At 40.3% G+C, this 13,675-nt stretch overlaps 1 protein-coding gene across 1 annotated transcript in view; it reads left to right on the top strand.

Annotated features, from left to right (window-relative positions):
- Positions 1 to 486: 486 nt before the first annotated feature.
- Positions 487 to 13,675, top strand: part of iqcb1 (IQ motif containing B1) — a 51,339-nt gene continuing 38,150 nt past the window's right edge. The window contains exons 1-4 of the mRNA XM_087989344.1: positions 487 to 597; positions 2,634 to 2,796; positions 5,355 to 5,484; positions 8,495 to 8,588. Of these exons, the coding sequence (XP_087845470.1) occupies positions 492 to 597; positions 2,634 to 2,796; positions 5,355 to 5,484; positions 8,495 to 8,588 (493 nt within the window). The 5' untranslated portion in view covers positions 487 to 491. The remainder of the gene's footprint in view (positions 598 to 2,633; positions 2,797 to 5,354; positions 5,485 to 8,494; positions 8,589 to 13,675) is intronic.

Below are 13,675 nucleotides of genomic sequence, written 5' to 3'. Positions count from 1 at the left end.
TGTGTGATTTTTAACTTTGTACACCCCAGTCCAACACCGGCATCTCCATATCATGTAAATAAAGCTTGAGCCCAAAACCTTCAGTTTCTGAAACAAAAACAGAAGCTGATGGAAAAGCTCAGCAGATTTGGCAGCATCTCTGAAGAGAATTCAAATTTAAAGTTTCAGGTGTGTTTCTGTGCCGTATATCTCTATGACTCCATGTCTATAACCTGACACAATGTCAGGTTATAGTCCAACAGGTTTATTTGGAAGTACTAGCTTTCGCAGCGCTGCTCCTTCATCACACATGACTATGGTGAGAATTCTGCCGTGGAACCATCAATCCCGGTAGTTCATCTGATGACTAATGAACTTTTTGATAGTTTTTTTGCAGTCAAAGCTGCTCTTTTAAATTGTGAGAATGTTGTTGTGCTGTGAACACTTGTAATGCATTTTCCACTGATCAAGGTACCTCTCCTATTTTGTGCCAAATGATCAGGGCTGCAGCCATGAATAATTTGGGGGAAGAGGTGAATTGCCAAATTTTTAACTTGGCAGCTGAAGTTGCAGAAAGTTCAAATGATAAGATTCCTACCCTCCTGCTAAAACTGAAAGGTAAGGAATTGTATTAATTGTGACAAAATCAGACAACCTCAGCTTTCTTATGTAATTTACCTTTTAATCTTTTCATGCAGTAAATCATTCAAGAAAGGTAGCTAAACTGGAAGGTTCATTTCGAGACATTTTGTCATCCTACTAGGTAACATCTTCAGTGGGCCTCCGGGCGAAGCACTGCTGATGATTCCTGCTTTCTATTTATATGTTTACAGACACATAACTGAGACACACACGAGAATTCCTAGAAGCATGACATTCCAACTGGAACGCTATCAACAAACACATAGGGTTAGACCCCATCTACCACCCCCTGAGAAAACGAACAGGAAATGACATTACCAACCCAAAGAAACACAAACATATAAATAGAAAGCAGGAATCATCAGCATTACTTCGCCCGGAGGCCCACTCAAGATGTTACCTAGTAGGGTGACGAAATGTCTGGAAATGAACCTTCCGGCTCAGTGAGCAAACCTACATCCAGACCCTCAACCTGAGCTACAAATCTTCGCTATGACCTTATAGAAGTTTATAAACTAATGAGGCTTAAAGGCAAAGTTAATTGGAGGTATCTTTTCCCTAGAATTGGGGAATTTCAAGACTAAGGAGCACATTTTTAAGGTGACAGGAAAAAGGTTTCAAAAAGACATGAATGGCATTTTTTTTATACAGAGGGTGGTTTGAATGTGGAATGAACTTCCTGAGGAAGTGTTAGATGTGTGGTACAGTTACAATATTTAAAAGACATTTGGATTAGTGCATGAACAGGAGGGAAATGGGCCAGGATCTGGCATGTGGGACTACTTTAGTCTGGGATTATGTTTGGCATGGACTGGTTGGATTGAAGGGTCTGTTTTCTTGCTGTATGACTGACTCTGACTCTGACCCTGAGTGACACAGGCTGATTTAAAGCCTTGCACCCTTGGGAAACTTACACTTAATCAATCTGCTGAGCATGCCCTCCTGTGCACCAAGTCATGTTAACAAACTGCAATGCTTGCTGATATCTGTTGGTTCCTGCCCTCAGTTTTTAAAGTTCTCATCCTTGTTTTTACATCACTCCATCCCTTTGACCTTCATCTCCCTTGCCTCTTTCATCCCTGTGCTCCTCCCAGATCTATGCACTCTTTCAATTCTGAACTCTTGTAATTGTAAATTTTTATTCCTTTACCATAGGTGGTTGTGCAGTAAACTGCTGAGGCACCAAACACCGATACTCCCTTTTTACCCCTCTCCTCCATTAAGGCACTCCCCTAATTTTACCTCTTTACTCAAAAGCTTGTCACCTTCTCAGAGCCAGGCTTTTTTTAAATTCAACATCGCTGGCATCTTACTATATTAAAACTGCTGTGTGAATGCAAGTTATTGATGTTTATGTGAAATGCATTTACACATTTACATGCATATTCTGTGAAGCCATTGTGTGCCTAACTTTACATTTATTTATGTTATAACACAGTTGCAACTTCCAGTGTACATTCTGGGGCATTTTAGAATATTTTATTCATTCATTGTACCTTTGGATTTCAATGTTGGTGGGAACGTGCATCCTGATTTTGTTTTTGGCTCTTAAATAGTGTATGATTTATATCAGGAAGGTTGCAGTAGTTTTGGTCTTGGATTCGCGGCATCATAAATATCTGTAAGGTGATGAGAAAAGCTTGTCTAGTCAGCCCATCATGATCTATACATGGCATTCACTGGTGGGTTGCCGACTTTTTAAAAATTGGATGGCCGCTGCTGATGTTTATCAACATCAAAAGGCGAGCTAAGTAAAAATGTTTGTAGAGATTTCAAGGTATTACAATGAAAGCCACATTGGTGCTTGGGGAAACAGGCATTTTTCTTTTCATACTGTTCTGAATCTCTCAATCACATAGTAGTTAGGATTTTGTTTCTAAATCTCCTCAGTTGTAAATGGTACTCGGGATTACACTGTGATGTTTCCATATTCTCTAAGCTGTCTTGAAATTTTGTTTCTTGTGTAGCATTAACCCATTCTCTTTCAAAGTCTTCCACATACTTTTTTACAGAAATCCTGAAGAAACCACCTGTAGAAAGCAAAGAATTACAGAAACTAAAAGAGGATATTTATTATTATGACCTAATTCAGTATTGTATACTGGTGCTTAAACAAGACTACTACAATATTCCAGGAAGCTGGTCCACAGCTGTAGATCTGGCTGAGATAGTCAGGTAAAGTAGATCAGGAATCCTTAATTAATGTTCCATTCCACATTGTTTATGTAGTTATGCTTTAGAAAAAGTTAATTCTATTCCTAAAGGCATCCACAGGAAGGATTTGGGTATGAATTCCATTTAAGTGCTCAAACCAATGTGTTTTTGTTTTAAATGCAATGAAACATTGTTTGTGCAAATACAAAGGAGTTAAGCATTAATCCTTGCCAAAAGCAGAAGACTGTGACGTGGTATTCATTAATAAGTAATTACCTCCTATCCATGATATTGGGGATTCTTGAATGCTTGGCAGTGTGTGTCATATTCTATTGTGGGATGTGGATGTCACTGGCTGGGCCAGCATTTATTGCCAAACTCTAACTGGGGTTGAGAAGGTGGTGGTAAGCTGGCATCTTGAACATGCTGCAGTCCTTGGGGTACTGTTGTATCAAAAGTGCTGCTGGGAAGGGATGTCCCTGATTTTGACCCAGCGACACTGAATGTACAGTAATATAGTTAGATGGTGTGCAGCTTCTGTGGAACTTGCAGGTGGTAGCGTTCCATTATGGACTTTTCTGTTCTGGTGGTGAACATGAATTGAAAGACAATCTGGCAATTTAGGTTTCAAGCTGAAATCTGTTTGGCATACTTTTGTCCAAAGTAATCAGATTTTAGTGTCAATAAAAACTATTTTCCTCAAATCAAACAAGCTAGCTATCAAATGTGGTGTAGGTTCATTTTTTTTGTCTCATGTTATAAAGCTTTGGTTTATGACATGAATTTCCATCATTCCTTCAATACACCATCCAGAGTATATTTCAGCCAAAAAGAAATTCACAATGCAAATTAACAGGGTTCATTTTTTCAGTCACGTGCTCCTGGAACAGCACAGCTAATATAGTGAGTTCTGATCATGGAAAAAAGGGACACAATCCAGGCACACAATCAATCCCCAGTACCCCTGACCAGGATATAATAATGTGAAATATGTTCTTTTATGGTCTTCTAACATGTTAGAGACACAAAAAGATGAATTGACTTAAATCACTCAATTAACCAGAACACTGTGCCGATTTGAGAACAAATGGGGAACAGAATATAGTTAGTTGTTTCAGGCCAATGACCTTTTCTCAGAAATAGAAGCTGAAAGGGTTTACTATTTTTTTTCAAGCAAACCTGGACGTGAGGAGAGAAATTTTGAGGCCGAAAGCAGGAGTCTGTGACTGACACAAGAGACGATAGTATAAGGCAAAAGAGGGTGGCAATGGAGCAAGTAAAGAAAGATAAGGTGGGTCCAGAGGAGGTGTTGGAGGCGCGGGAGAGGTGATGGCCTAGTGGTACTATCGCTGGACTGTTAATTCACAGACCAAGGTAATGTTCTGGGGACTGGGTTCAAATCCTGCCACAGCAGTTGGTAGAATTTGAATTCAACAAAAATCTGGAATTAGGAGTCTAATGATGACCATGAATTCATTGTCGATTGTTGGAAAAACCCATCTGGTTCACTAATGACCTTAAGGGAAGGAAACTGCCATCCTTACCTGGTCTGGCCTACATGTGACTCCAGACCCACAGCACTGTGGTTGACTCTTAACTGCTCTCTGAGCAATTAGGGATGGCAATAAATGCTGGCCCAGACATAGGCGCCCTCATACTGTGAATGAATAAACAAAAACTAAAGAAAGATAAAATGGGTCTAGAGGAGGTGTGAATGACATCAGCAGAATCATTACTTACACCAGAAAAAATGGAACCAGGATTGTAATCTGAAATGAGTGCAATTGATATTGAATTTGAAAGTATTTAATTGATAGGTGCTGCCTCTCAAGCTTTCATTGAGCTTCATAGGACCAATATAAATAGCTGGAGCAGGGCAGGTAATTAAAAGGCAAGTGATTCAAAGCTAAGGATCACACTTGCAGATTATGCAATGGTAGTCAACAAAGGAATCACTATTTAGTTCCTCCCAATCAAATGGAATGCTTGTAGTCTTCATTTAATGTTACTTCATCCAATGGTTGTGAAGAACTCTAACTTGTATTCTCATAGTTTATGTTACTTGAAACTCTCTAATAAGTTCACCAGTAAATCTCTAGATTTGAGTCTCACTCTTAATGTTCACAGAAAACAATTGTGGACCATGTGAACCCTTATAAATTATTGCCCATGCAAAAAAACCTGAGTCCTTTTGACTATAGATTTTTCCATCATCGTTAACTGTCAAACTGGACAACTTGTTTGGTTGGGGAGAAAGTGAGGACTGCAGATGTTGGAGATCAGAGCTGAAAATGTGTTGCTGGAAAAGCACAGCAGGTCAGGCAGCATCCAAGGAACAGGAGAATCGACGTTTCGGGCATAAGCCCTTCCTGTTCCTTGGATGCTGCCTGACCTGCTGTGCTTTTCCAGCAACACATTTTCAACTTGTTTGGTTGCCAAAGCTAAAGATTTATATTTGACATAAATATCCTGTTGGATATCCTGGCTTTGCTGGGTGAATGTGTTGCTGGTTTAAAAAAAAATTATTGAAATATTTTGAGTTTATAAAATTAATGGTGAATTGAATTGATTCCTTTCAGTACTGTCTGTGTTGGTCTGAATCCAAAGGAAGATGTTGAAGAGTTTTATGAAAAGGTTTTGCCATCAGCTTCAGATAATCTGATGATGTTGGCACGACGCCTGCAAACTCGATTCCTCCAAGCTGTTGAGGTGATTTATACTTGTAGTTTCGGTCTGTCTAGCTGCGAACCATATTTGCATGAATTCTATTTATAAGACTTAGCAGTAGGCTACAAGCTGAAGATTTCACTTCTGTTACCAGTTTATAAGACGTGGAGCATGTAGATTGACCCTATATTTACCCATCTTCTGTCTCGCTCCTTTCTTAAATAGGGGTGTTAAATTAGCCATTTTCCAGTCCTCCAGGACCTTCCCTGACTCCAGTGATTCCTGAAAAGTCACGACCAATGCATCCTGAATGTAGTCCAACTGGTCCAAGTGATTTTTTTTTTTCACTTTCAGACTTTGAGCTTCCCAACACCTTCTCCTTAACGATGGCCACTGCACTCACCTCTGCCCCCTAACTCTTATGGAGTTCTCATATGCTATTGATATCTTGCACCGTGAAGACTGATGTAAAGTATCCGTTCACTTCCTCTGCCATTTTTTGTTCTCCATAACTTCTTTTCCCGCCTCATTTTCCAGTAGTTCAATGTTCACTCTTGCCTCTCTCTTAATTTTTTAGGTATCTAAAAAAAATCTTGTGCCGTCGTCCTTTTATATTACTAATAGGCTTATTCTCATAAATAATCTTCCCTCTCTCTGTCTCTCTCTCTCTGTCTCTCTCTCTCTCTGTCTCTCTCTCTCTCTGTCTCTCTCTCTCTCTGTCTCTCTCTCTCTGTCTCTCTCTCTCTGTCTCTCTCTCTCTGTCTCTCTCTCTCTCTCTCTCTGTCTCTCTCTCTCTGTCTCTCTCTCTGTCTCTCTCTCTCTCTGTCGCTGTCTCTGTCGCTGTCTCTCTCTCTCTCTTTCTGTGTGTCTCTCTCTGCGTGTTTTTTCTCTCTCTGTCTCTTTCTCTCTCTGTCTCTCGCTCTCGCGCTCTCTCTCTCTCTCTCTCTCTCTTTCCAAGGAAACCTAAACACATAAATAAAAAACGGGCCATACCACCAGTGCATCACCGGAGGTATGGTGACGAAATGTCTGAAAATGAACCTTTCAGCTCAGCGAGCAAACTTACATCCAGAACCTCGACCTGAGCTACAAACTTCTCGAAACTCGCGATCAGCCATGATCTTATTGAATAGCGAATTAGACTTGAAGGATCAGATGGCCTCCTCCTGCCCCTAGTTGTTATATTCTTATATACATCGTATGCTTTTTTGTTTGCTTTTATGCTGCTTCTGCCTTCCCTTGTCAACCACGTTTCCCTCATTCTCCCCTTAGTATGCTTCTTCTTCCTTGCGAAGAATTGCTGCTCCACTGCCTTTCCTGCTGGTTCCCCTTCCAAACAACTCTGACCAGCTCCTTGCTCATGTCTTTGTAGTTACCTCAATTGTTATACCATAAGTATTGTGATTCCAGCTTCTCCCTTTCAAACTGAAGGGTGAATTCTATCATGTTATGGTCACTGTCCCCAATAGGTTCCTTCACCTTGTACTCCCTATTCATGTCTGCCTAATTACACATCATGTTATTAAGAAAACCATATAAATAGGTACTATGTTGAGACCTCTTGACTGATGGCTGCCTCCATGGATTTTGCTGAGGGCTATTCCCCTTTGTGACACGGCTGCTTGCTTGCTGTGTTTGCCATGTAAGCAGCTGGAAAATACTGCAGGTGTGAGGTTGACATGACTCACAGTCTTGCAGCAACATGTACACACCCCACCTCAATTGAAAACTTACTGTTGCTTGACTGTGCTAATTGGCACAGAGAGACAAGACAATGCATTAATGCAATAAGCATGCAGATCCTGTACTTCCTAAATGGACTACAAGTGAATTGGAAGCATACCATGATGATCATGAGGGTTGGCAAATGTGGGATGCCAGTGCCCATTGACCCAGCTAGTGCCCTCAGTTGCCATAATCCCTGTAATTGGCAGCACATCACCTCCGCACCTCACTGCTTGGCAAATGCATAAAAGATGCAGTAAGTTGCACTGAGATAGACCTTGCTGGACCTTTCAACTTATTCTGCCACAAATCTCACCGTAGTTCACTTCGCTCAGATGCCTTTACGACGCCATCCAAAATGTGAAACTGCTTATAAAAGAAATGTCAATTCATAGCTTTTTTAAATAAAGTAGTTCGTATAATGCTAGCAAAGTGTCAGACCAACCATTAATGTATCAGTAACAGAAGCCTTAAAATTTAACACCTCTTCACCTTGTGCAAATTACATTGAGACAGTGGCAAAAAAAATCACAGAATAACTTACATTAACCTCATGGAGATGTCAATCAAGCAAAGTCAACAGTTCTCTGCTCCTGTGTGAACAGACACAGATGAGGTGCTATTACACATATTTAGTAATTTGTAAGTGATCGGTATACTGCCAAGGGCTGGTGAATAGTTAATGTGGTATCCATACAACTCTAGGCACCATCATGTAAAAGTGATCTTGAGGCACTGATAAGGTTGCAAGTAAAGAATGATATCAAGACTGAATTTGTATATTTGGAAAACAATGAATGGGTTCTTGACTTTGGAAAAGAGAACACCAAGGAGTGAACCAATAAAAATATTTTAAATTATGAAAGATTTTGATTGAGTCAACATGTTAAGAATATTTTCACATGTGGGCATGAGCCAAATTAGAAGCAATCAATAGACAATCAGTAAGAAGTCAAATATGGAATTCAGAAGCAACTTCTTTACCTGCAGGGCATTGAGAATGCGAAGCTCACTACCATAGAACAGTTAATTCAAATAATGTAATTACTTTTTAAGGTAAATTAGTTAAGTGTGTGAAGCAGAAGTCAATTGAGGATAATGTTAATTGAATTAGGTATGGAAGGTTGGGCAAGGGTTCAAATGGAGCAAAATGCCATGAATGACCTGTTTCAATGATGTTTGCTCTTTGTAAACATCTTATTGTTGGTGATGCGTAACTAAAACCTAAGATCAGAAACTACAATATTGATATAACATAGAAAGAAAGTGCATTTGAATACATCTTTGCCTGCTTGAAAATGTTTTAACAAATTGTTCTTAATTCAAGGATGACATCAAACAAGATTTTCTGCGCTGTTTCCTCAATGTGACTAACTCCCTTTGCTGGCTTCTTAGTGACCACATTCAGCTGATTCAACATGGTAAGTCTGAGCCAGTGCTTTAGTTTTATTTGGCTGTGGGTATTGTTACTAGTAATTAAAATTTGCATTTGTTTCAGTACTGTTCGTGTAGAAAAATGTCCCAATGGCTATCACAGTGTCAGAATTGGACAGAAATAGATAAAGAGTCAATGAAAATGATATTTGAAAGATTACTAATATATCAATATTCTGAGGAAATAACAAAGAGGATTGGTAAGGGTACTGCAATGGATTTCAGCAAGGCATTTGACAAAGTCCCACATGACACACTAAACTAAAGCTGATAAGATAACAGGGAAATGTAACAAGGTGGATCCAAAATCGATTTAGTGTAAGGAAGCAAAGGGTAGTAGTCGAGAGATGTTTTGTGAATGGATTCAGTGTTGGGTCCTTTGCTGGTTGTGGTAAATATTAATGATTTAAACTTAAATGTGAGAGACATGATTGGAAAGATTGAAGATGAAGCAAAACATTTGGCCAAGCAGGTGATAGTGAAAAGGATGATATCACTGGTTTGGGTGAGTGGATGGAAAAGTAGCAAATAAAATTTAACCCAGAGATTGGAAGTTATGTTTTTGGAGAGGGCAAACAAAGCAATGGAATATATAATAGGCTAAGGTTGACGAGAGAGGTAGAGGAATTGAAACACCTTTGAATGCATGTCCTCAGATCCCTGTAGGTAGCAGCACAATTGGTAAAGAAGGCATATGGGATGCTTTCCCTCACTGAATGAGATATTGAGTACAAAATTATGAATATAGGAATGTACTTAAATTATTTAAGGCACTGATTAGGCCGCAGCAGGCATTTTGTGTATAAATCTAGTCACCACATTGCTGTATGGACATAATTACTCGAGACAGAGTATGGAGGAGACTTACAAGAATGTTGTCAGAGCTTGAAAACTGCAACTATGAGGACAACTTAAACTAGGGTGTTTTCCTTAGATCAGAAGAAGCTGAATAGTTCCTTAACTGAGGTGTACAAAGTAATGAGGGGTTTACAGAGTCATACAGCTTGGAAACCGACTCTTTGGTCCAACCAGTTGATGCCAACCATAATCCCATATTAAAGTGGTCCCACCTGCCTGCTGTTTGCCCATATCCCTCCAAACCTTTCTTATTCCTGTACTTATCCAAATTAATTTTAAATGTTGTAACTATATCTGCATCCACTACTTCCTCTTGAATTTAATTCCACACATGAATCATCCTGTGTAAAATCATTGCCCCTCATGTCCTTTTAAATCTTTCTCCTCTCACCTTAAAAATTCCCCCTCGTTTTGAAATCCTCCACTATAAGGAAAAGACACCTGCCATTCACTTTATCTATCCCCCTTCTGATTTTATTAACCTTTATAAGATTACCCCTCAACCACCTATTCTCCAGCAAAATAAAAGTCCCAGCTTATTCAGCCTCTCCCTATAAATCAAACCTTCCATTTCTGGCAGCATCCTGATAAATCCCTTCTGAATCCTCTTCAGCTTGATAATATCCCTCCTATAATAAGGCCAGCAGAACTAGATACACTACTCCAGAAGAGGCCTCATCAACATCCTGTATTACCTCAACATGACTTTCCAACTCATACTCAAAGGCCTGAGTAATGAAGACAAGCGTGCTAAATGCCTTCTAAACTATCCTGTCTACATGTGATGCAAGTTCCAAAGAATTACGTACAGGGCAACCTCAAATTATCCGAATGACACGGGCGGGAAGTATTTTGTCTGGATAATTGAATGTTCGGATAATTGAATGCTCGAACAATACAGTTTACCAAACATCGAGACTTGAGATCTTATTTGGGCAATCCGAAATTCGGATAATCGACATTTGGATAATCGAGGTTGCTAAGTACCTGAACCTCTGGGTCTCTGTGTCCTACAGCACAATCCAATGCTCTCCTTTTAATTGTATAAGTCCTGCCGTTGTTTGTTTTACCAAAATGCAATACTTCACATTTATCCAAATTAAACTCCATCTGCCATTCCTCAGCCTATTAACCCAATTGATCAAAATCTCTCTAACTTTCTTCACTGCCAACTATGCCATCAGTTTTGGTGTCATCCACAAACTTACTAACCATACTTTATATATTTTCATCTAAGTCATTTATATAAATGGCAAAGGGCAGACTTCTTTTACCTAGCGCAAATGTCAATTGCCAAGGACTACCATTTAAGGTGATTAGTAGAAGGATTAGAGAGGACATGAGGAAAAGCTTTCGGGTAGGGTTTTCTGGCTGAGGCGGAAACCCTCAATTCCTTTAAAAGGAACCTGGATCTGCACCTGAAATGCTGAAACCTGCAGGGACAGGTGCTGGAAAGTGGTTTATTCAAACACACTGATACATGGACTAACTGACCTCTTTCTGTACTGTACCTTTTCTAGGGTTTCTTCAATGGTTCTATGGATATCACAGAGGTAAAATTGGATGTAAATAGACAAAGGGACAATGAAACTGATATTGGGATTGGTGGCCAATAAACTCAGATTTAGAGTTGTGTTTTCATAGAACAGAACTAGGAGAAAGTGAGGACTGCAGATGCTGGAGATCAGAGCTGAAAAATGTGTTGCTGGAAAAGCGCAGCAGGTCAGGCAGCATCCAAGGAGCAGGAGTATCGACGTTTCGGGCGTAAGCCCTTCTTCAGGATTCCTGAAGGGCTTATGCCCGAACCGTCGATTTTCCTGCTCCTTGGATGCTGCCTGACATGCTGCACTTTTCCAGCAACACATAGAACAGAAGTAGCCCATTTTGGTTTGTGCTGACACTCTGAAAGAGTAATTCATGCTAATTTACTCCGCTTCCTTCACCCTGTAGGCCTGGAGATTTCTCCTCTTTCTGAAAGCCACGATTGAATTTGCTTCCACAGCACTATCAGAAATGTTTGTTACTGCATCTCTTCATGTTTATAGTTTATGTTAACAATTTAGACTTAGCTGTAAGAATATGATTTTGAAGTTTACGAAAATTGATTGTTTGCTTAATAGAGGAAGCACTGGCACAATGGTATGGTCACTGGGCTAATAATGCAGAAACCTAGGTTAATGCTCCGGAAGAAGGTTGATGAATCCCACCACTGGAGTGAAATTTGAAATCAGTTAATAAATCTGGAATTTTTGCAAGGTTTGTGAAGGTTTGTAGCTCAGGTTGAGGTTTAGGGTGTAGGTTTGCTCGCTGAGCTGTAGGTTTGATATCCAGATGTTTCATTACCTGGCTAGGTAACATCATCAGTGGCGACCTCTAAGTGAAGCGAAGCTGGTTTCTCCTGTATTCTATTTATATCTTTCTCCTGGATGGAGTTCCTGGGGTTTGTGGTGATGTCATTTCATGTTCATTTTCTGAGGGGTTGATAGATGGCATCTAGATCTATGTGTTTGTTTATGGCGTTGTGGATGGAGTGTCAGGCCTCTAGGAATTCTCTGGCATATCTTTGCTTAGCCTGTCCCAGGATAGATGTGTTGTCCCAGTCGAAATGGGACAGCACAGCACAGACGAACTTCGGAAAACAGAGGAGAACCATCTATACAAAGTATTCAAGAAGAACAGATACTCAAATAATACAGTGCGCAGATTCCTCAAGACAAAACAAGCAGACCAAACACAGCCAGAAACCCTAACCACCTTACCATACAACAAAGAAGTTTCAGAGATGACAGCCAGACTACTAAGACCCCTCGGAATCCTAGTAACACACAAACCCACCAACACTCTCAAACAAAAACTACTAAACTTAAAAGACCCAGTACAACCCATGGACAAAACCAACATCATCTACAAAATTCCATGCAAGGACTGCCACAAACACTACGTAGGACAAACGGGAAGAAAGCTAGCCACCAGGTTACACGAACACCAGCTAGCCACAAAAAGACACGACCCTCTCTCCCTCGTAGCCCTACACACGGATGAAAAAAACCACCATTTCGACTGGGACAACACATCTATCCTGGGACAGGCTAAGCAAAGACATGCCAGAGAATTCCTAGAGGCCTGGCACTCCAACCACAATGCCATAAACAAACGCATAGATCTAGATGCCATCTATCAACCCCTCAGAAAACGAACAGGAAATGACATCACCACAAATCCCAGGAACTCCATCCAGGAGAAAGATATAATAGAATGCAGGAGAAAACAGCTTCAGTTCACTTGGAGGTTGCCACTGATGATGTTACCTAGCCAGGTAATGAAATGTCTGGATATCAAACCTACAGCTCAGCGAGCAAACCTACACCCTAAATCTGGAATTTAAACTCGTCTAATGGTGATTTATGAAGTCATTGTCAATTGTGTCATAAAAAGACCATCTGGTTCTCAAATGTCCTTAAAGGTCTGGTATACATGATACTGCAAAGACTATGGGCCTTGACAATATTCCGGCAATAGTACTGAAGTCTTTGCCAACTGTTCCAGTCAAACTATAACACTGACATCGATGGAAAGTCTGTGGGCTGAGGGAACTGAGGCTGTTTTTGTTGGAGAGAAGGCGGCTGAGAGATGACTTAATCAAGACATATAAGATAATCAGAGGGTTAGATAGGTTGGACAGTGAGAGCCTTTTTCCTCAGATGGTGAAGGCTAACATGAGGGGACATAGCTTTAAATTGAGGAGTGATAGATTTAAGACAGATATAAGGGGTAGTTTCTTCGCTCAGAGTAGTAGGGGGCGTGGAACGGCCTGCCTGCAACAGTCGTAAGCTCGCCAACGTTAAGGGCTTTTAAATTGGCATTGAAATACACATGGATAATAATGGAACGGTGTAGGTTAGATGGGTATCAGATTATTTTCACAGGTCAGTGCAACATCGAGGGATGAAGGGCCTGTACTGTGCTGTATGTTCTGTGGCAATGTGTAAAGTTCAGACAAAAAAGTGCAAATCCAATCCAGCCAATTACTGCCTGTCAGTCTACTCTTGATTATCAGTAAAGTGAAGGAAATGGTCATCAACGGTGCTATGAAGCAGCGCTGATTCTGCCGAAGCCTCTCAACTCGTGACCTTATTACAGCCGTTGTTCAAACACAAGCAAAAGAGCAGAATCCCAGAGCTTAAATGAGAGTGACTGACCTTTTGACATCTAGGCT

The sequence above is a fragment of the Chiloscyllium plagiosum genome, unplaced genomic scaffold, assembly GCF_037043375.1.
Source record: "Chiloscyllium plagiosum isolate Xiang-an unplaced genomic scaffold, Cpla_swu_hap1 HiC_scaffold_7, whole genome shotgun sequence".
NCBI classification, from domain to species: Eukaryota; Metazoa; Chordata; class Chondrichthyes; order Orectolobiformes; family Hemiscylliidae; genus Chiloscyllium; species Chiloscyllium plagiosum.
This window is presented reverse-complemented; position numbering and strand designations above follow the sequence as displayed.